Here is a 21,502-nt window from a genome sequence, read left to right as displayed (position 1 = left end):
TCAACATCAGACAGATTTTATTTCTGTCCTCATAGAACTGTGGAGGATTAGGGGTCAGAGCAGTTTCGAATCACTGTATATTTCTTGCGCTGATGGTACGCAACTTTTAAACGCACAGAACAAGTCTGTTTTACTGGCCTTGCAACCAGCCATCTGGGGTTTACAATGAGCGTCTCTTTTTCTTTGGTCATCCTGTAATTCCAGTTAGATAAAATATTTGTAGCTGAAGTTGTTAGCGTCTGAGCCACCAGGGCCGCTTGACTGGCATGTCCACCTGCTGCTGTTTTTCTCCACCAGCTCTCTCTCTCACTCTCTCTCTCTCTCAAGTCTGTCATGTTGAAATACAGGGGACGGACCAGCTGACTCAAGTTGCTGAAAAAAGTCTATGTCTATGTTCCATAAATACCGTCCCCTCTGTTGAATGGAGGTTATTTTAGATCGTACATGTGGCATAAGGCCTTGAGTCCTGCTGCGCTCACTGCGCTTTGAAACCAGCAGCTGTAGCGGAGTTCTTGAAAACACAAAAGTGGACATGTCTGAGCACAACGATCAGGATTCATACACAGAGGAGATCGATGAAGATGAGATTCTTGCCGGTCTCTCGGCAGAAGAGCTCAAACAGCTCCAGAGTGAGATGGACGACATTGCTCCTGACGAGAGAGTGCCGGTGGGAATGAGACAGAGAGACGCTTCTCATGAGACGGCAGTCCAAGGTATTGCATTTTCTCTTTTGTTGTTTAATATATTCAGCTGTTTGTTGCCATTAATCTTGAAAACATAGGGGATCTTTGTAAAAAGCTCTGAGGTGCTGAAAGAAAATGAGTTTAACACTCAGCCTACTCCATCTCTAACTAGCTCCCAATAGACCAGTGCTAAAACTGGAGGTAGTATCATACTGTAGTGTTAAGGGATGAAACTTTTTATTAAAATATTTAAGCAATATCACGCTCACATTCATGTTGTTGTACTGAACATAACAGCTGTCCTGACATTCAGTACAACATGATTTCTAGTGTATTATCTCTTAAAGGGATAGTTCTAACAATTTTCAGACAAAATTTGTTCAGTTCAGTGTATATTTTTATTCCATTGATTGTCTGACTAATATCAGGCAGCGAGAGTGTTTGGGAAACCTGTTTTGGTGATGCCAGTGGCACAGAAATTACTCGGCTATTTAACAGCCTACATAAGAAGCTATTTGTGCCTGAAATCTGACTTTCATTGGTTTCATTGGACACAACATAGTCACATTTGTTAAAGGGATAGTTCAAACAAAAATAAAAATGACCCCATAATATACTCACCCTCAAGCCATCCTAGGTGTATATGACTATCTTCTTTCAGACAAACACATCAGAGTTATATTAAAAATAACCTGGCTCATCCAAGCTTTATAATGGGAGTGATTGGAGTATGAGATTTTGAAGTCCAAAAAAGTGCATCAATCAATCATAAAATGTACTCCACATGGCTATGGGGGGGTAAATAAAGGCCTTCTGAAGCTAATCAAAGCATTTGTGTAAGACAAATACTCTTATTTTAAACTTTATAAAGTAAAATAAGAGCTTCAGAAGGCCTTTATTAACCCCCTGGAGCAGCGTGGAGTAGGATGGCTTGAGGGTGAGTAAATTATGTGGTAATTTTCATTTTTAGGTGAACTATCCCTTTAATAATAATAATAATTGTTTTACAGTGCATATTTTTTCCTATTTCAGATTGCAGCGAGCCCCAGTCAGAAGAGGAAATCGATGAAGATGAGATTCTGGCAGGCCTCTCGGCAGAGGAGCTCAAACTGCTCCAGAGTGAGATGGAAGAGATTGCTCCTGACGAGAGAGTGCCAGTGGGAATGAGACAGAGAGACCAAACTGACAAACCACCCACTGGATCATTTGATCACAGATCACTGGTGGAATATCTGTACTGGGAGAAAGAGTCCAAACGTATGCTGGAGGAGGAGAGAGTTCCCACAACTCTACTGCCCAGTCAGGTAAGATTAGTTATTGTTTGCATTATTTACATTCAGCGTATTTCATGTCATATAAACTGTTCTGCTGAAGTGCTTCAAAGTCTGATTATTAATCATCAAATTTGACTATTTATAACTGCTGCAACCAGGAGGCCAATAATACTACAACAACAAATGCCTTGAAACAGCAACTGTGCTGTAAACAGGACATTCTATTTTTAGGCTTTGAGTAAGTTGCTGGAGATTAAATGTTTCGTAATTTGTAGTCTTTAAAAGTTGTTCAACTCTTCAGATTTGACCTTTCTGTCAATTTGTCATCATCAGAAGAAAACTGATGAGGAGCTTGAAGCAAAACAAGAAGATAAAGTTGAAGAGGTGGAATATGTCTATGAGGAAATCGTTGAGGAGGTTGAGGGAGGAGAGGGAGATGTTGTTGTTGATGAAGTGATTGAAGAAGTGATAATGGAGGTTGAAGAAGAGGACAAAGCAAGCAACCAGCCTGTCAAGACAGAACTTGATGCCACTGAACCCATAGTGAAATCAGAAGATGGTTTACAGCCGCCTCCAGAGGTTGAAGATACAAACGTTGAAGCAAAGACTGAACAATCAGGACTTAATGAGACAGAATCTGAGACGAATGAGGAGAAGTTACCTGATTCCACCCAGTCTGATCCTGCTCCCTCTTCATATGAGAACTGGGTTCCCGAGAAAGAGGAAAGGGTCATATCCAAGCTGAAGATCCCAAAACTTGCCCTAGGTGGAGGCACTTTTGTTAAAAAGACTGCAAGACCTTCTGGGAATGAAACGAATTTGGAGACCACTTTGGATAAGATTCGCAACAACAATGCCTCTGTCACGGATGTCAATCTCAACAATATTGAAAACATTCCCAAAGTTATGCTCCTTGATTACGTCAATGCTCTCAAGAAGAACAGACATGTTAAGACCTTTAGTATCGCAAACACTGGCGCAGACGAAAATGTGGCATTCGCTTTAGCTAACATGCTCAGAGAGAACAGAAGCATCACCACACTAAATATCGAATCCAATTTTATCACAGGAAAAGGGATTGTGGCAATAATACGTTGCCTCCAGTTCAATGAGACACTTACTGAGCTCCGCTTCCACAACCAAAGGCACATGCTAGGACACCATGCAGAAATGGAAGTGTCTCGTCTCCTCAAGGCTAACAACACTCTTCTGAAGATGGGCTACCACTTTGAACTCCCTGGGCCTCGGATGGTGGTCACCAATCTCCTCACCAGGAACTTGGACCGTCAGCGGCAGCAGAGAATGGAGGAGCAGAAGTTCCAGCAGATGAAAGAGCAGAGGAAGGTCATGGAGATGTATGAGAACTCTCTTGAACTTGCCCCCTGGCATGTTGGAAATGCTAGGAGGCTACATACCGTTGTCCCTACTGCAGGGTTCTCATGATGGGCCTGAGGAAAGTCCTGAAGTTTCTCCTGAACCTTCACCACAACCAAGTCCTCCTCAGCAGCTCCGCAAGACTCAATATCTTGCCCCACAACAACATCCTCCTAGTTCAGAGACAGGAAACCCTTTAAAGGAAGTACATCTGAAAAAGACTCCAAAACGAAGGGATCCACTTCTGGAATTGAACCAAATGGATGAGAGGAAAGTGGGAAGAGCTAATGTTCAGCTGAGAAGTGTTCCTAAACAAAGAAGCACAGCAAGGGAAGGACCTGCAGATGAGAGAGCCAACCTGAAAGATATGATAAAGACTCTAAAACCGGTTCCTCGAAGGCGACAGCCACCAAAAGTGGAGCTAACACCTCGGGACCAGTTGCTGAGCGAGATTAGACAGAGCAATGTGGCCTATCTCAAAGCGGTACGTAGTCTCTCAAATTAACAGTTGCTGTGTGCACGACACAAACTGTTGTTCTTTTAACAATGGGGGAACACTAAGGTCTTCTATGGCAGTGCTTCTCAAACCTGTCCTGGGGAACCCTCACCGTTGCATAATTTGGATATCTCCTTCATCAGACACGCCCAATTCAAGTCTTGCAGTCTCTACTAATGAGCTGATGAGTTGAATCAGGTGTGTTAAATGAGAGAGACATACAAAATGTGCAGTGGTGAGGGGTCCATTGAGAAACACTGCTCTATGGCATTGGTTCTCAACAAGTCTTGCTTCAGGACTCTGATCAAGTGGAAAGTCAAAACAATACAAAAATGTCCATAAAACTCAATGTATTATGTGCAGTATTAACGTTTCTTTGTTTATTTATTAATGATATCATGAACTACACAGGCCTACATACTTGCAAAATTAATAACAAGGCATCGTCTGAATTAGGGATGTCAATTTACATAAATTCCCACAATCGATCGTTTAAAGTAATGTTCAATTAATCAATAACCAACCTCTTAAATCAGAAGCAGGGAGGGGGAGCTACTAAGTTATCGCATTACTTAACATCCACTTGCTTAACCAACACAAAATAGGTGTCATTTTAAAGCTTGAAAAAGTGCTTTTAAAATTTGCTGACATATTAGAAGTGCTCTGTTTTCATAGCGTGAAAAAATAGTTTTACATGAAAATGTGATCTGTAAAATCATTGTACATAACAGATAGACTTGGGTCATATATCGTTGAAAGGTCTCAACAAGCAGAATATAAGTTTGTTTCAGTTAGAGACCAAACTATACCAAGTATTAGTATGAAAAAGTGCCGCCGCCGCCACAGGTGTAAACAGTATGCAGATGATGCAATGTATATGGCACCGTTTAGCGCCAAGGTTTTGTTTGTAACTTTGTAAAACATTAGTAAACCATAGTAGATCTAGATCGCATATCTTTATTTAGAGCAGGTGGTCTCGAATGAGCCCAAACACAACATAAGACAATGCATAAAACAATGCATTGACATGCTGCTTGGCTAAAGCTATGGACTTCCCGAGTCCGATCGTGTCGCGATCATGATGCAGTATTTTCCAACGTCATTTGGAAGTTCAACCAATGGAAACTGGATCTCGGGTGTGGTGGGTGGGATCAGTGGCTAGGGACGATGTGTAGAGACCAGTCTCTGATTGACAGGTCTTGATTGAGCAGACGGCGTAATAGATAACTACGGCACACTAGCTTCATTCTTCCTCGTGTGTCTGCTGTGCGTGTTTTGCGCATGAGCTGCATGCTCCTCAAAACTACGCTCTCGCATGATGCCCTTGCTTAATCGACCATCAAGAAGTTTTAGCTATTAAATTATTATCGACAAATAAAGGATTAGTTCACTTTAAAATGAAAATTACCCCAAGCTTTACTCACCTTCAAGCCATCCTAGGTGTATATGACTTTCTTCTTTCTAATGAACACAATCGGAGATATTTTAATAAATATCCTGATGCATCCGAGCTTTATAATGGCAGCGAACAAGGGTCACGAGTATGAGCTAAAGAAAGTGCATCCATCCATCATAAACGTACTTCACATGGCTCAAGGGGGATGATAAAGGCCTTCTGAAGTGAAGCGATGCATTTGTGTAAAACAAAAATATCCATATTTAATCTTCCGCCAGACCACCTTCCATATTCAAGTTACGAAGAAAGTGTAAACTGGCATCGCATCAGTTACACTTTTTCCGTAAGTTGAATAGGGAAGGCGCAAGATGTAGCGTAAGCTTCCTGAACTGCGAGAGTTCTTTGAACATTGAATACAGAATGCAGTCTGGCGGAAGCTAGATATTTTTCTTCATAACTTGTTAAAATGGATATTTTTTTACACAAACGCAACGCTTTGCTTCAGAAGGCCTTTATGAACCCCGCCGGAGCTGTGTGGAGTGTGTTTATGATGGATGGAGACACTTTCGTTAGCTCATACTCATGACCCCTGTTTAATGCCATTATAAAGTTCAAATGCATCAGGATATTTATTAAAATATTTATTAAAATAAAGTGTCCATCAGAGAGAGGAAAGTCATATTCACATAGGATGGCTTGAGGGCAAATAAAGCTTGGGCTAATTTTCATTTGAAAGTGAACTAATCCTTTAATCGATCTTCAATTAATCGTTAGCATCCCTAGTCTAAATCTAGATAAATTTATAATTTTGTAAATGGTTTCAATAATTTGTAGGTATTTTAAGTTAATTTCAAGGTATTTTCTTTTACCTTGTGTAGTTTTTGAATTTGACTAGCTTCTATGAAGTAAAGGATGATTTTTTTTTAAATAATTTTGAACTTGATTGGACACACTTTGTTGTCAGCAAAATATATCTGAAGTATTTTCTTCCTTGCCATTCATTTTTCCATGTTAACTTCGCATTTAGCATGTAGTTTTTTTATCTAGCTGTCTGTGACAATCAGAACAGAACTGCAAAACACACACACACACACACACACAAAATCAATGAGAAGCACTGCTTTATGATACTGCATAGATTACTCATTATGTGTGCGGTTTGGGAGCCAACCCATTAAAAAACAGACCCTGACCCCCATGAATTTGGTGTGAGCAACTAAAATTGACTATATTTTAGATTTGTTTTTTTTAAAGTAGAGACTTGCTGCCACCTACTGACGGTTTTAGTTTCCCATTTAAAAGTAGGCCTATTATTTCATTTTTCCAACATATTTTTACATTCAGAGTTTTATATTTAAAACATTAATCTCATAACATTATTTATGCAATTGTAAAAGCAGCGTAATTGCATTAATGCTGCATCTAAATGTCACTTCATGCAGCTTCTGTGCAGTGCTAAGATGGACTTTGTTTACACTGATTTCATTCGATTGGAAACAAAAACCAATTATTCATTCTCATTAATACAGTATTCAGGGGGAAAAAATTTCATTTGCATGTATGTGTTTATGAAAATTTGGTTCATTTTGAACACAATATTCTTGGAATCTTGACACTTCAGCTGGTATAGTATCATAAGACATGTTTATGGTATCATGACAACCCTACTGAAGAGAGGTGTGACTTTTTACACAGACTTATCATTGTTATTTTATTTGCTTTGACATTGTAATGCCAACTGACAGGCTGTCAATGATCTTGAAATAGTCCAAGAAAGTAGTACCAATGTTGTGTTAATATAATTTCAAAAGAGCTTACTTCTGTTTCACACCCACAGGTACCTCTTCCAAAAATCCTGGAGTCAAGCGAAACCAGTCTCTTCTGAGCCAAACTCATGACTTCAGAGAAAGAGAGAGATCACACAGAGGGACAGGGCAGGCCAACATCACACAGATCATGGAACGAGGGCAGTTCATATGGCCAAACAATTCCATGGTGCTCCTCAACTAATGGAGAGAGTGGAGTGTTACATAAGAGAGAGCAAATGCATAATAATAAGCCACAACACTGTGGGCACTTCGATGAGGTCCTGAACTATAAAAATTTAACATGCACCTTTATTCATATTAACCCCATCACTAAATGTTGTGAATGTCTGTGAATGTTTTTGGCTGCACATAATGCACATGGTAAATTTATTCTTTTGTCTGAATTTGTTTTCATGTATGTATAGTGTTAATAAAATTAATAGTGTAAATGTCACTCTGGATTTTTTCTTAATTTTGTTTTTCTAGTTACTGTTATTAAGATAATTATGTAATGCAACTTTTTTCCAGTAAGCACTTCTTTTTCTCAGTTGCATTCTTCGTCCTACACAAGGGGCAGCCAATTAATGTTTGTATATCAAACTAATTTATGAAAAAAAATGATCATATTACTGCATGAAGCAAAAATACAATTTACCTTTAAAGGATTAGCTTACTTTATAATGAAAATTACCCCAAGCTTTACTCACCCTCAAGCCATCCTAGGTGTATATGAACTATCTTCTTTCTGATGAACACAATCGGAGAAATATTAATAAATATTCTGACGCATCTGAGCTTTATAATGGTAGTGAGCGGGATCAACGAGTATGAGCTGAAGAAAGTGCATCCATCCACATCCGTCCATCATAAACACACTCCACACGGCTTTGGGGGGTTGATAAAGGCCTTCTGAAGTGAAGCGATGCATTTGTGTAAAAAAATAAAAATAAAATCCATATTTAACAGGTTATTAAGTAAAATATCTAGCTTCCACCAGACCGCCTTCCGTATTCAATGTACAAAAAAAACTGAACTGGCGTCACATCAGTTAAGCTTTTTCTGTAAGTTGAATACAGAAAGTGTAGGACGTAGTGTAAGCGTTTTGAACTGTGAGAGTTTTACACTTTCTTCATAAGTTGAATACGGAAGGCGGTCTGGCAGAAGCTAGATATTTTACTTCATAACTTGTTAAATATGGATTTTTTTTTTTTTTACACAAACGCATCGCTTCACTTCAGAAGGCCTTTATTAACCCCCTGGAGCCATGTGGAGTGTGTTTATGATGGATGGAGACAGCTCAAACTTGTTGATCTCGTTTACTGCCATTATAAAGCTCAAATGCGTCAGGATATTTATTAAAATATCTCTGATTGTGTTCATCAGAAAGAAGAAAGTCAAATACACCTAAGATTGAGGGTGAGTAAAGCTTGGGCAAATTTTCATTTGAAAGTGAACTAATCCTTTAACCAAAGCTACAGTCAAGAAGCTAAAGTCTGGATAAATTTGTCATTGCCTTATATTTTTAAATGCATTGAGTAAAATTAAAATGTAATGAACTAAAATTCGACTTGTACATCATTAATGATTATTTAATGGATTCGCAATTTAAACGAAAGTACATAAGCACATTATTATGGTAGGCCAATAACGATATTATAGGTCAGGCTTACACTCAGTTTTAAACAATACAGTAAATCCATATCTTTATCCACCAAAGGTTTCTTAACCTGAGAAAGATCGAAATCCCCTTCATGGTTTAGCAGGAAGAAAGTAGAATTGGCAAAATCATAACATTACTGCCCTCTGCTGGACCACACCACAGTCTCGCCCTTTTTAAATATATATATAAATATTTCTAGGTATTTTAGACACGAGCCAAATGTTAGTTTGATAGCAATGAGCCTCTGTCAGTAACATTATTCTATAGAGCATATAACTTATTTGGCGCCTTCAACGGTTTTACATCGAGGCCTGCAGTATATTTAGTATTCAATAACTTGGACGGCCCCAGTCACGGGATGAAGTGTGGTTGATGTTAATATTCACAAACACCAGAACTAACAATGCGTAAAATGAGGAAAAGTATGCCAAACCTTGAGGCTGTCTCCGGCTGTGGGTAAGTCTCTCATCTGTCGCTCTGTTCATCCTTCTGAAGGATCCCAAAAGCCGTTCGTTTTTAATAAGGACCCTGATTATGTCAGTCGGATTTTAACATTTTGTGCGACACATTTGATTCATTTGTTCACATTTGAACACATTGTTTTAATAATAATGTCGCAATGTAATGCAGCTTTGCAAAGAGTTATTGAAGAATGGAGCAGTGGAACTATATTGTAGTTAACAGCAAACCTAAAGTTGATGTACAGAAAAGCGCGGCAACTCACTTCACGTGTAGAGTGTTCCGATTGGAGTAGGAGTCTTAAAGGAGCCGCAGCATTTTTTTTTTTTTTTTTTTTTTGTCCATATGTTTGCATTTAAAGGCCCACTGAAGAGTGTTGGAATGCGTTATTCAATATGTTGATGTAATTACAACTGAAACAGAAAGACAGGGCGATATATCGAACAGCCTCGCCCCAATTGTTTTAAATAGCCAATAGCATTTCGTTTGTTACAGCTCAGTCAGAGCCTTTAGACTCTGTAAAACCTCTGTTTCCTTCTAATCTCTAACCGTTTCTCCTCCCAATGTCCTTTATATCACTTATATACAGCATTCTGTGCAGAATTCAAATGGGTCCGATACCTTTTGTGGTCTGCGCCGACTCACGCATATGATCCTCTCTGTGCTCTCGTGTCTCTGGACCGGAGCAGACTGTGCTGCTCGCGTTGCAGCAGTTCATGTGAAACTAACGTGAAAACGGGCTTCATTAGCGTCAATGGAAAGCATATTTACACTGTCTGAAGCGTTTCCTATTCTCTATATAGTGCACTGTGTGCCATTCACCATGTAGAAACTAGTAAATGTGTGAATAAATTACCGATTTCAGCCGAGGCTTCAGCGTCTGTAAGGGCGCCGTTCACACTTGTCATGTTTAGTTCGATTAAAACGAACCCTGGTGCGATTGCTCTGTCAGGGTGTGTTCACACTTATAGTTCGGTTCGTTTGGTTCATTGGTCCGGACCAAAGAAGAAAAAAAAAACATTTAGTCCTGGTCCGATTAGCGTTCAGATTGGCAATTATATCACCAAACCAAAAGATACTGAACCTAAAGGCATAGGGATACATTCACAATGTGATTGGTCGGATTTTATGACGTATTGCCTATTTTGAGACGGATCTTACCGAATATCCAAAACAATGCTGTGTGCTGAGGTAAATGTGCTCGTTGTGTGTGAGTAGCCTGCATGTGATGGTATTTTGGCTTGCTGGGAACTCATGAAGAGTTATTACGCATTATTAAATGCGTAAAGGAGTCAAAACAGCGGCGGGAATCCATCCATCACACACACAAACGATCTGCTGAGACGCGCGTCTGATGCCTGTCATGGGCAAACTCGCGACTATGACAAGAAAAACCGACATGCGTGAGGATTCTGTCCTTTTTAGGGTCTCATCTTCCTGTTTTTGGTTCGTTTACATGTCTTTGGTCCGTGTTGCGTTCATATATCATTCGAACCACACCAGAGTTCGTTTGGAAGCGGACCGAGACCCATCTTTTCAGCGGTCTCTGTCTGCTTGTTTGGTGACCAGGGTTTGGATGGCAGCATTCACATAGGGTGAATTGCCCTAAAGTGGGACACTGCCTAATGTGGGACACCTAAGGTTTAGTGTTTGTAGGTCCCGCATAAATACATGAATGTCAGTGAAACTATAGGTTATCTGAAGCTGTGGTGCCATGTGATCAAAATCACATAGCCTCTCAAATGTCCAGTCATATATGAGACTGTAGCAATCATCAAAAAGGAAGGACCTTGTGTGAAAGCCACCCAAAGGTCAATGACATAGAGTTTTGACAAACTTGACATTAAGGAGTATAAATTAATTTTAAACAAAAAAATCATGATATCTTTTGACCTAATGTGCTTATGAAATGTATGTCTATCAAAAAATACTATAACATTGTATGTGTAAACTATATATTTTATATTTTTATCAAATTTCCTAGTGTCCCACATTAGGAAATGTGGTTTCAAAAAGTGGGACAGTATGATTGCCTAATGTGGGACAGTACTTTAGTCAGTCAAAAATGTGTATTGGGGCATGGTTTGTGGGACAAAAATGGTTATTTACAGTGTTTTAGTGTTGTTGTGCAATAATAGAATGATTGTGTGTGTTTGTTGTTTAGTAAAATAGAAAACATTAGGCCAAATAAACATTTATGCAGTTCGCAGCATTTTTGTGAATTTTGACTCAATGTTAAATCTAGCCTAAAGTTTGTTCAAGATTTTTTTTTTTTTTTTTTTTTTTGCAGGTTGCAAGATTTTATATTTTGCCTTCAAATAAGCCTAGGCTATATGTTGAAGAGAACAGTGAAGAATTCTGACTGTGCATTTAATTATTTTCTATATATTACATAACATAGCCTATGAAAATAGTTGCCTAATGTCTTTACAATAAATGCATCAAAACTATCATATTGTATTATTTTTCTGATGATGTTCAATTATCAATCAATCCATCCATAACCAAGATAATTACTAACTTAAGAAGATTTTACTATTCTGCATGAATCAATTGATTTTGGCCTTTTATCGTAGACTTTGGCCTTTTCATAGACCTTTTATTATTATGATTATTATGATTTTGGCCTTTTATCATAGAATTTTCAGTGTCCCACATTAGGGATACAACTGTCCCACATTAGGAAACACCAGATTGTTTAGACGACTTGCACTAAGAGCACCAATATGTCTATAATTTCTTTTATGAATGTGTTATCTCCATTTTATCTTTTGATTTGATTAGGAGACATCCTGGGGTTTTTAAAATGGTATTGTGTGTGAATTTAATGTTTTGGCTACAAATTGCAATATGTCACAGAAGTCTGAAATGCAAAAAATGTCCCACATTAGGGCAATTCACCCTATGTTCAAATGAACCGCACTAACAGAGCAATTGCACCAGGGTTCGTTTTAATCGAACCAAACATGACAAGTGTGAATGCACCCTTAGTGCAGAGCAATCGCCCATCTGAACATATGTGAATGCTTATGCTGCCATCCGAACCCTGGTGCGCACCAAACAAGCAGACCGAGACCGCTGAAAAGATGGGTCTCGTTCCGCTTCCAAACGAGCTCTGGTGCGGTTCGAATGATATATGAACGCAACACGGACCAGAAACATGTAAACGAACCAAAAACAGGGAAGATGAGACCCTAAAAAGGACAGAATCCTCACGCATGTCGGTTTTTCTTGTCATAGTCGCGAGTTTGCCCATCACAGGCATCAGACGCGCGTCTCAGCAGATCGTTTGTGTGTGTGACGGATGGATTCCCGCCGCTGTTTTGACTACTTTATACATTTAATAAGCTCTTCACGAGTTCCCAGCAGGCCAAAATACCATCACATGCAGGCTACACACACACAACGAGCACATTTACCTCAGCACACAGCATTGTTTTGGATGTTCGGTAAGATCCGTCTCAAAATAGGCAATACGTCATAAAATCTGACCAATCAGGTTGTGAACGTATCCCTATGTCTTTAGGTTCGGTGATAAAATTGCCAATCTGAACGCTAATCAGACCAGGACTAAATGTTTTTTTTCCAAATGGACCGAAGTTCAAGTGTGAACACACCCTAAGAGTGTAGGAGGAGGCGGGACTTCAGATTCTAGAGAGCATTTGATTGGACTGAAGATTTGACAAGAAACTGAAGTGCGATGTGATGTCATGAAAATCTGTGATCCATTTTAGTGGAAGAGACTGTTTTGAATGCTTATATCCCCTAAATGCGAATTTTGCGAAACACACCAGCTTATTCATAACCATAAAGGCTAACATATTCATACTAAAAGCTAAAAAACTTAAATTTTGATTTCAGGGGGACATTAAAGTCATCTGTATGTTAGCATAATCCTAAAGGTTTACAAAGCGTATTGTTAACAGATCTTCAAACACATTCTTTTTTGGAAAATAAAAGGAAAAAAATGTTGATGACTCATCCTGCACTACACATTTTTGGTCCAATCAAATACTCCTTAGAATGAGAATTCCAAGTACAGGTCTCTGCAGGACAGTAATGGTCAGTGGGAGAGGCCATAAACAGAGGGGCGTTTTTGAGAGCGATACCCGATTTGCCCACGTCAGAGTGTGGGTAGGGTTTAGGGGTGGGGTCAGGTGAAGGGGATTGTTTTCATTGGCATGATATATAAACACCCACCAGTTTGAAAACACCCACAAATACAGAAACGCCCACTTTTATTCCACAGAGACCTTCTCTCCCTCAGCACCATTCGCCATTTACAACCAACCAACAAGCAGCACTAGTTTTTACTACTGCCTCCAGCTTTGCCAACTGCTTTCAATTTAAACTAGCTAAAACTGGTAGCTAATGTCACTAGAATTCATAGATCTATATAAATATGAATATAGATCAGTGGGCAAAATAAGAATCTAGATAAGGTTTGTCCCTAAACTTTTGAAAAGTTTAGGGAAGTCACTAAATCTAGTGACAAAATCACTAAATTGGCAACACTGAGTGCCTTAGATTACAGAGGTAAAATAGGCCTTTCTTGCTTTTAACTAAAAAGCCCTTTCACACAGGACACGACAGTGGCACCACTGTGCTATGAAACCCATTTATTTCAATGGCTTGCGCTGCGTTGACTAAAGCACACACAGCGGAGCACACCATTGGCGAGCTTGCGTGCACACTGCAGTCAAAGTTCAAAATAGTTCAACTTTCGCCACTGCGCTCTGTGACGATTACCCACACGGCCAATAGAAACGGGGCATCAGATGACTAGACGTACTGAACTCCCACTAAAAGTTTAGAAAACTCCGCCTACTTTGCTCTGGCCAGCGTAGCGCAAATCATTTGTATCCGAAAGGGCTATGCTGAATAGCGTTCCGCGTCCTGTCTGAAAAGGCCATTAGCCGTAACTTTCACATCAATCAAAATTTTTTTGCCAGAATAATGACACCACCACATATGTTTACTCTCCAATTTTATTGACAAATCTCCTTACAAGTAATTTCATCATTGTGAACCACTTTTACAAGGTCACATTCCTGTATTCTGAAAATAAAACCATCAGAGCATATAAACACTGTAAATCGATTTGAAACCTATATAATGGGTGTGAACAGACGGAGATGTGAGTTAAGAGTCTGAAGAGGAGTCTTTGACGTCTGTGCTCTCCGTGGCCTCGCTGACCTCACTCATTTCTTTACTCTCTCCTCCACTGTCTCCATCTCCCTCCTTCTCTCCATCCTGCACCGTCAGCTTCTCCACCAGGCCAGTTACAGATGTGTCCTGAGATGCCGGAGCCTCTGAACCCCACAGACGGACACCTGGTTTCTGCAACTGCACAACAGGAAAAGTTAGTGTTTTGCATAGTCAGGGCCAAGTCCAAAACTTTTATATACAAGTAAACATGTCTCTACCAGGGTCAGCCACTGACTATAGGAGGGAATACTGGTGAATGTCATGTGTTAAACGTGTTTTTTTGAGAGTAAAACTACTATTAGCTTTTTACTTTTTGAATGTGAACCCAATTTAACTTTGTATAACTTTCCATTTAAAATCTGTGGAAGGTGCAACTCAAATGCATGGACCAAATTTAGACGTGTAATTTCTTCCACCGCATTTTAGACCAACACTTAACCACCAACAATAATTGAGCAACTTGTTATCAGAGATAAAAATACATATTTTTGAATGGGCATTGAAAAACCACTGGCTCAAAAGTTGACAAGCCCCCTTCTGAGTTCAGCATTGATACAGCAGCCATGACTAATGTTAGTCCTACTCAAACAAGTTGGGAAAATCCAAGGTGGAGGGAAATGGAGTATGAGTGAAGATGTGAAAAAAATTTGCCTGTGTTATTCTTCCTCATACTGTATGTTCAATGGGTGTAGAGCAGGGGTGTTAAACATACTACCCACAAAGGGGGATGATTTGAACTATAATAAAGAAATAGAGATGCACTAGTCCACTGGTCATATATCCAAAAGTTTTTCAGTTTTATTTTGGTCAAGCTTTATTCCGGGCTTGCAAACAAAGTGCTTTGTAATAATTTCACAAAATTTCATTTGTGTGGAAATATTTACAATGTCTGTAAACAGGACAGGCACATGCTGAATACTGACACAAAGAGGAGAGTAGGCCTACCATGCACAAGCTCACTGTCTGCGAAAAATAGGAAGAATATAAATATTAAATTGGGGTTTTTATGAATGCATCTCTGAAGGGAACTGTCTTCATAAAAGTTGATGGCTTTTCCTCTTATCTCTATATAAAAGTAGTTGCCTATTTATTGATGCAGCTGCTTTGTGTATAGCGGTAACCATGGAAACGCGTTTTTCACTGCCGTTCCATAAGCGCCACCTACTGTCAGAGATTTGAATTTGCATTTTTTCAGTCCGTCTGCTGATTTTGTTTTGCACAGGTGTCTTATGTAGCACCATTTCACAAAGCTAAAGCCAGACCATGCTGTTTTGCTGTTAATCTTGAAATTATACAATAATTTAAATGAAAAACAACTCCTCATGCTCATGCGCATAGCATCTTTGTTGGGATTGTGATAAAAATGCAGTGTTTGCCTCTAATAATCAAAGAACTACACATATTTTTTTTTAACAAATAAACAACAAATACATTTGAAAAAAAAAAAAAAAAAAAAAAATCTGCAACCAGTATCAGAATCAGCTAATTTGCTTCTAAAAAAAATTGGAATTGGCCATGAAAAATCAAAATAGGTGCATCACTAATAAAAATATTAAAGCATTAAGTTAAAAAATGCTGTAAAAACATGCAGTTCTAAAGAGCAGTGTACTAGTTTTCTTGCAAATTAAACCTGTTGTTTATATGGTTAATATTAATGCAATTACAGGTGCACTAAAGTTTTTTTTTTTTTTTTTTTTTTTTTTTTTTAAATTCGGCATGCACATGGTTATTTTTTTCCAATCCGGTCCTCAACCTAAAATGAGTTTGACACCCCTGGTGTAGAGGGTCAGGTTACAATTTGGGAAATTTAAATTTAGGGGGAAAAAATTAACATTTTTAAACTGTATTTGATATCACATAATTATGTATAACTGCAACGCCACAAACCTCATCTGCCATCTGTGTGAGATTCCTCTTCATGGCATAAGCATCTTCTCCATCGGCATAATATTTGGGCTCTACTTCACTAATCCTGCAACACAGTATGAACAGTGATGAAAACATCTGGCATGAATATGATGTAATGCAGCATCTTTTGTAATGTCTCTCAGCCATCCCTCTTTCTACAGTATTTCTTCAAATCTCCCTCTTGCTCACTCCCTCCCTTCCCTCCCCTCTTTATGTGTGGACACGCACCCTACTGCTGATTGGCTTTAAGTGTTTTGTGCTGCTCAGTCCGATCCACTTTCAACAACGTTTTTCAGAAAATCGCTTACTGCACCTTTGATGTGAATTTATCTGCAATTTATCATAGTTCATTTTCATACACTATAATAAATGGTGTGATGACTGAAACTGTGCTAGTTTCTCAGGCTGCCTTGAAAATAGGTTTATTCTAGTGCTGTCGTTTTAACACACTACTATTTATTTATTACAGTGGTTCCCAAACTGGGGTACGTGAGGTGACAAAAGGGGGTACGCGAACAAATGCTGAGTAGTTCATTTAATTTTAACTTAAAATAATATTAAAATCGAGCATGTATTTCTAACTGCCAAATGTTCAGTTATTTCTAACTGTCGTAAAATCCAGTACATTTAATCAAATTACTTCATCATTTGCAGTCAAAAATGACTGTATCCACACATATGATAGATTGCGAGCAGAGTCTGCTGTCTTAAATCGCACTAAATTACTGTCGTTCTCGACAATGCACCTTTGTAAAAGTGGGGATTTAGCACTTACTCGCATGTAGAACAAATAGACACAGATAGTGGATTAATTTCGATTTAAGACTCAAACTTTCTCCGATACAAAAACATATATTTGTGAGAGTTCTTGCATTTAATGATAACAAGCAACAATGCAATTGTTCCCAAATATCCTCGACTGCAAACGTGACATTATTAAACAGGTCAAAAAATAAAATATACATTTTAAACACAGTACTATCAGTATTTACTCTATTTTGCAATTAAATAATATTTCTGACGAAAACCACAGCAGAACTACAACACACGTCTGTGTTTCGTGAACAATTCTGCGGCTTTGAACGAATCGCGAGAGTCAATGATTCAATGATTCATTCACAGCCACTTGCTTCGTTACTGAATGAATGACTCGATGACTCACTCATAAAAACAGTGACCTGCTGCCACCTACTGGCGGTTTTAGTTTAATATTTAAAAGTTTTACTTAGTTTTACCATCATTGCATATTTCACTATTGAACATTTTTTTATTTAAAACATTATCTATTTTATAAAGTTATTCATAAAGGTAAAGAAAATGCACTCGAAAATCAATTTAGGGGCAAATATTGTCCCTTAGTGGTAATGGTCGGAAGTGGAAGAGAAGGGGTACGCGGAAGGATGGTAATCCCTTCAGGGGGTACTCCAAGCTAAAAAGTTTGGGAACCACTTATTTATTATATTTAAACTATCAGCTAATTAACTCTTTCCACGCCATTGACGAGTTCTTGTCTTTTATGAGTGCTTCCCTGCCAAAGACGAAGATTTTATGGCTTTCCGTGTTTTCTCTGTTATAAGGTAGGGGGCGCTATTACGCATCTTCTGAAAGAGTTCTGAATCTCCTGATCAAAACACAGGTGAAGAAGATGCAGAAACAAGTGGATAGCATATGTAAGCAGATGCATATGTAAAATAACGTGATCATCAACATTAAATAACATATAAATCAAAACTGCCTAACGTTACTGAATGAAATGTTGACCCAGGAAGAGGTAAAGGACTGGGAAGCTTTGGGGATGTTGATAGGACTCGATCTACTCCATCTGTGTTTTGATCATCGTTCTGAACCTGATCCAGTTGTAGTATTTGACAAAAATGTGATTTTCTCAGCTTTTTGCTCAAAATGTTGCCTTTTTTATGAAACTTACTGGCGCGGAAAGAGTTAAGTTGGTCTCAAGACATGTTTCTGACATTGAACTACTTCTAAAAGGTCATTAACACAGAATGCATTCTTGCATCCCTCTGCAATTATTCCATTCTGATACACACCATCTAACAAGTTTAGAATAAATTCATTGATTGAGAGTCAGAATTTATTCATAATACAAATATAGTGAAATAGAAAAAAAGAAGTGATACTCACTGAAACTTAAGTGTGTTTGAGTACAAGTGAAGAGCAGCCCGGTTACTGAAATACAAACCGCGACACGGTTAGAAAAATCACTCCAGCAAATCTCTGATGACAGAGAGTGAAGGCGCTGGTAGATCCTACCTCTTCCTGACATGTAAAGAGACATATTTGGCATTGAAGTTTTCAATCATGGCTCTGCTGGCTTGATCCATCAGTTTTTGAGCCAGTCCAAGACGCCTGTGAGAGCGTTTAACGGCCTGTTTTAACACACAGCAGTGGATTTGTTTATACACATGCAGACTGAATGAAAGACAATATCAGCACGAATGACACGAAATAACAGCCAATGTTTTCAAACACTAACCAGTGATGTAATGTGTCCATGAGGCACATCGTCAGGATCCTCCTCCCTTTGGAATTGAAGAAACACAGTTAACATAAAATAATACTTATCTTAAATATCTTGGCTCTCCCAAGCTTTATAATGGTAGTGCATGGGGGGCGTTTTGAAGCCACCCAAAAATGCATCCATCCATCATAAAAGTAATCCATACGGCTCCAGGTGGTTAATAAAGGCCTTCTGAAGTGAAGCGGTGGGTTTTTCTAAGAAAAATATCCATATTTAAAACATTATAATCTAAAATAGCTTCCGGCAGATGACTTGCGCCATGAGTAACCCGTGATGTGATGTATGACGCAGGATGTTGGAGTATCGTAAGTTTAGATGCCTCTTGCGGTTCAAACAAATAAGGCTGTGCAACAAACTCACGCTCCTCTTCTCTTATATCAAAATCCTCCGACATTTCTCCTTATAATGTCTCGTTTTAGACTTCTAATTCATGACCGGTGTTTTGTTTTGCTCTATCCTCTCTGATACCGTGTTTGTCAATGTGTCATGCATCAGAGGTTACTCTTCCGCCACAAATCGATGTATACGGCTGTCTGCCGGAAGCTAGTTATCATAGTTAATAAAGTTTTAAATATGGGTATTTTAATATGGGTATCGCTTCGCTTCAGATTATTGTTATGATGGATGGATGCACCTTTTTGGGCTTCAAAACAGGCCTCCCATTCATTACCATTATAAAGCTTGGAAGAGCCAGGATATTTTTAAATATGTGACCCTGGACCACAAAACCAGTCGTAAGTCGCTAGGGTATATTTGTAGCAATAGCCAACAAAACGCTGTATGGGTCAAAATGATCAATTTTTCTTTTATGCCAAAAATCATTAGGATATTAAGTAAAGCTCATATTCCATGAAGATATTTTGTAAATTTCCTACTGTAAATATATCAAAAATGTATTTTTGTGAGTGGACATGCATTGCTAAGGACTTCATTTGGACAATTTTAAAAGGCGATTTTCTCAATATTTTGATTTTTTTGCACCCACAGATTCCAAACTTTCAAATAGTTGTATATCGGTCTAAAAACACCCCAAAAGTCAATGGAAAGCTTATTTTCAGCTTTCAGATTATGTATAAATCTCATTTTCAAAAAATGTACCCTTATGACTGGTTTTGTGGTCCAGGGTCACATGTATCTCCGATTGTATTCATCTGCAAGAAGATAGTCATATACACCTAGGACGGCTTGAGGGTGAGTCAATCATGGGATGACTTTCATTTTTGGGTGAACTATCCCTTTAAAGTGTAAGGGAAGGGTTAACAGTGTAATTATAGATGTACTTACATCTCTAATTACATACAGGTTAAAATATAAGAACAACATTAAAACACACATGTACACAGAAAATGCATTGTATCAAATGGTCAATTTAAATGTTAGTTAATAGTAGTTCAAGACACTTCATATAAACTGGGATAGAATGTTTAACATTTAACATAATCTTATAAATTTCACTATATGAAAGCAATAAAGAAAAACAACACTTACATTTTTGCCAAAACATATCCCACTATCTTCCCGTTCTCATCCTCTGCTATGTACGACAGCTAGAAAACAAACACAGCAGTTCATCATATGAGGATACAACTTTTTTTTTTTTACAATTACAGTTTACAATACATATTGTTTCACTATTGACAGAAAATGCATGTTTCAAATATTACAATCAAGAAGCCAGAGGAGGAAACCTCATCACCGTTTGTGTACAAATCTAGAGAAATTAGTGTTTATTTAAAGATCAGTGTAGGTCACAAACCTGTGGCCAGGACAGGCCGTGGTAGAAGTAGTACTTCATCTGATAGTTCTCTGGAAGACACAGCAGGTTGCAGTGCTGCATGTTCATCAAATCCTCTGGCTGGAAACATGAAAAAGAGAAAATCAGTCAGTCAAGCTATCCACTATCTGTCTCCTGCAATAGTACTGAATCATTCACACAAAGTGCATTAGCAAAATCCACCCATTTCAATACAATATTCAGAGAAAGCCTGGCAAATGGACATGTATAACTAAATTATGACTGTTTTTGGTGCAGAAATCTTGACTGATATAAGTGGACCTTAGGGAAAAGAAATGGTACTAAAGTACAGAACACGGCCCCTTTAAAAGTAGCAAAGCATCAATCACAATAAGATACAAAAGGTAGATGAAATAAAAAGACAATTAACTAACACAGAATATGTGCACTCAATGCCTCGCTGTATTTAAGTTCAAGCGTTCGTGAAGCGCATATGATGCCCAAAATGGGATTTGAGACACAGCCACTGTCTGAACTAATGTCTGCCTGTCCTTTCATTCACTCACCCGTGCGTTGCGTATATTCATTTTGACCGCTGGACTGCTTGATAAATATATTACTTGATATAAATACAGCTGTCAAACTGACACAAACTCTTCAGTAGAAGCGAATAAACAAGCAGATGGACACAGCTACACCTCCACAACCATGTTGCCCATGACCGGAAGACGGATGTTCGGATAGTAAATTCCTTCCGGTGATAACTATAATAAAAGTCCTTGAAAAACGTTCACAAAACCAAGGTTTACAGATAAATATATATATATATATATATATATATATATATATATATATATAGTTTTATTTGTTTTTAATAAATTATATTTGTTTATTTAGAATCATATGTACGAATAAAAATCAAAGTACAGCAGTATTTGAGCAAAAGTATTTTATCACATCCT

The 21,502-nt window shown here is 38.3% G+C and overlaps 2 protein-coding genes across 2 annotated transcripts; one reads left to right on the top strand and one right to left on the bottom strand.

The window, feature by feature from the left end:
- Nucleotides 1-393: 393 nt before the first annotated feature.
- lmod3 (leiomodin 3 (fetal)) lies at nucleotides 394-7,485 on the top strand. Its single transcript, XM_048178277.1, is given in 5 exon segments — nucleotides 394-713; nucleotides 1,716-1,987; nucleotides 2,291-3,325; nucleotides 3,327-3,815; nucleotides 7,061-7,485. Coding segments are annotated over 5 exon segments (2,025 nt in total). The 5' UTR covers nucleotides 394-532; the 3' UTR covers nucleotides 7,109-7,485.
- Nucleotides 7,486-14,120: 6,635 nt separating this feature from the next.
- naa10 (N-alpha-acetyltransferase 10, NatA catalytic subuni) lies at nucleotides 14,121-21,293 on the bottom strand. Its single transcript, XM_048178722.1, has 8 exons — nucleotides 21,107-21,293; nucleotides 20,562-20,660; nucleotides 20,294-20,352; nucleotides 18,761-18,806; nucleotides 18,538-18,653; nucleotides 18,409-18,453; nucleotides 16,246-16,330; nucleotides 14,121-14,496 (listed from the first exon to the last, which is right to left on the bottom strand). The coding sequence occupies exons 1-8, from the start codon at nucleotides 21,125-21,127 to the stop codon at nucleotides 14,293-14,295; spliced, it is 675 nt and encodes a 224-aa protein (XP_048034679.1). The 5' UTR covers nucleotides 21,128-21,293; the 3' UTR covers nucleotides 14,121-14,292.
- Between the last annotated feature and the right edge of the window lie 209 nt (nucleotides 21,294-21,502).

This window comes from Megalobrama amblycephala, linkage group LG24 (assembly GCF_018812025.1).
Source record: "Megalobrama amblycephala isolate DHTTF-2021 linkage group LG24, ASM1881202v1, whole genome shotgun sequence".
In the NCBI taxonomy this organism is placed as follows: Eukaryota; Metazoa; Chordata; class Actinopteri; order Cypriniformes; family Xenocyprididae; genus Megalobrama; species Megalobrama amblycephala.
Note: the sequence above shows the minus strand (reverse complement) of the source record. Positions and strands in the feature narration are given on the sequence as shown.

Excerpts from the sequence above, each read along its gene's own strand:
- naa10 (XM_048178722.1), bottom strand. The coding sequence starts at position 21,127 with ATGAATATACGCAACGCACGG. Across the intron at positions 18,654-18,760 it reads ATGGACACATTACATCACTG|GCCGTTAAACGCTCTCACAG; the intron begins GTTAGTGTTTGA and ends GTGTTAAAACAG. Across the intron at positions 16,331-18,408 it reads TCAAACACACTTAAGTTTCA|GATTAGTGAAGTAGAGCCCA; the intron begins GTGAGTATCACT and ends ACTGTGTTGCAG.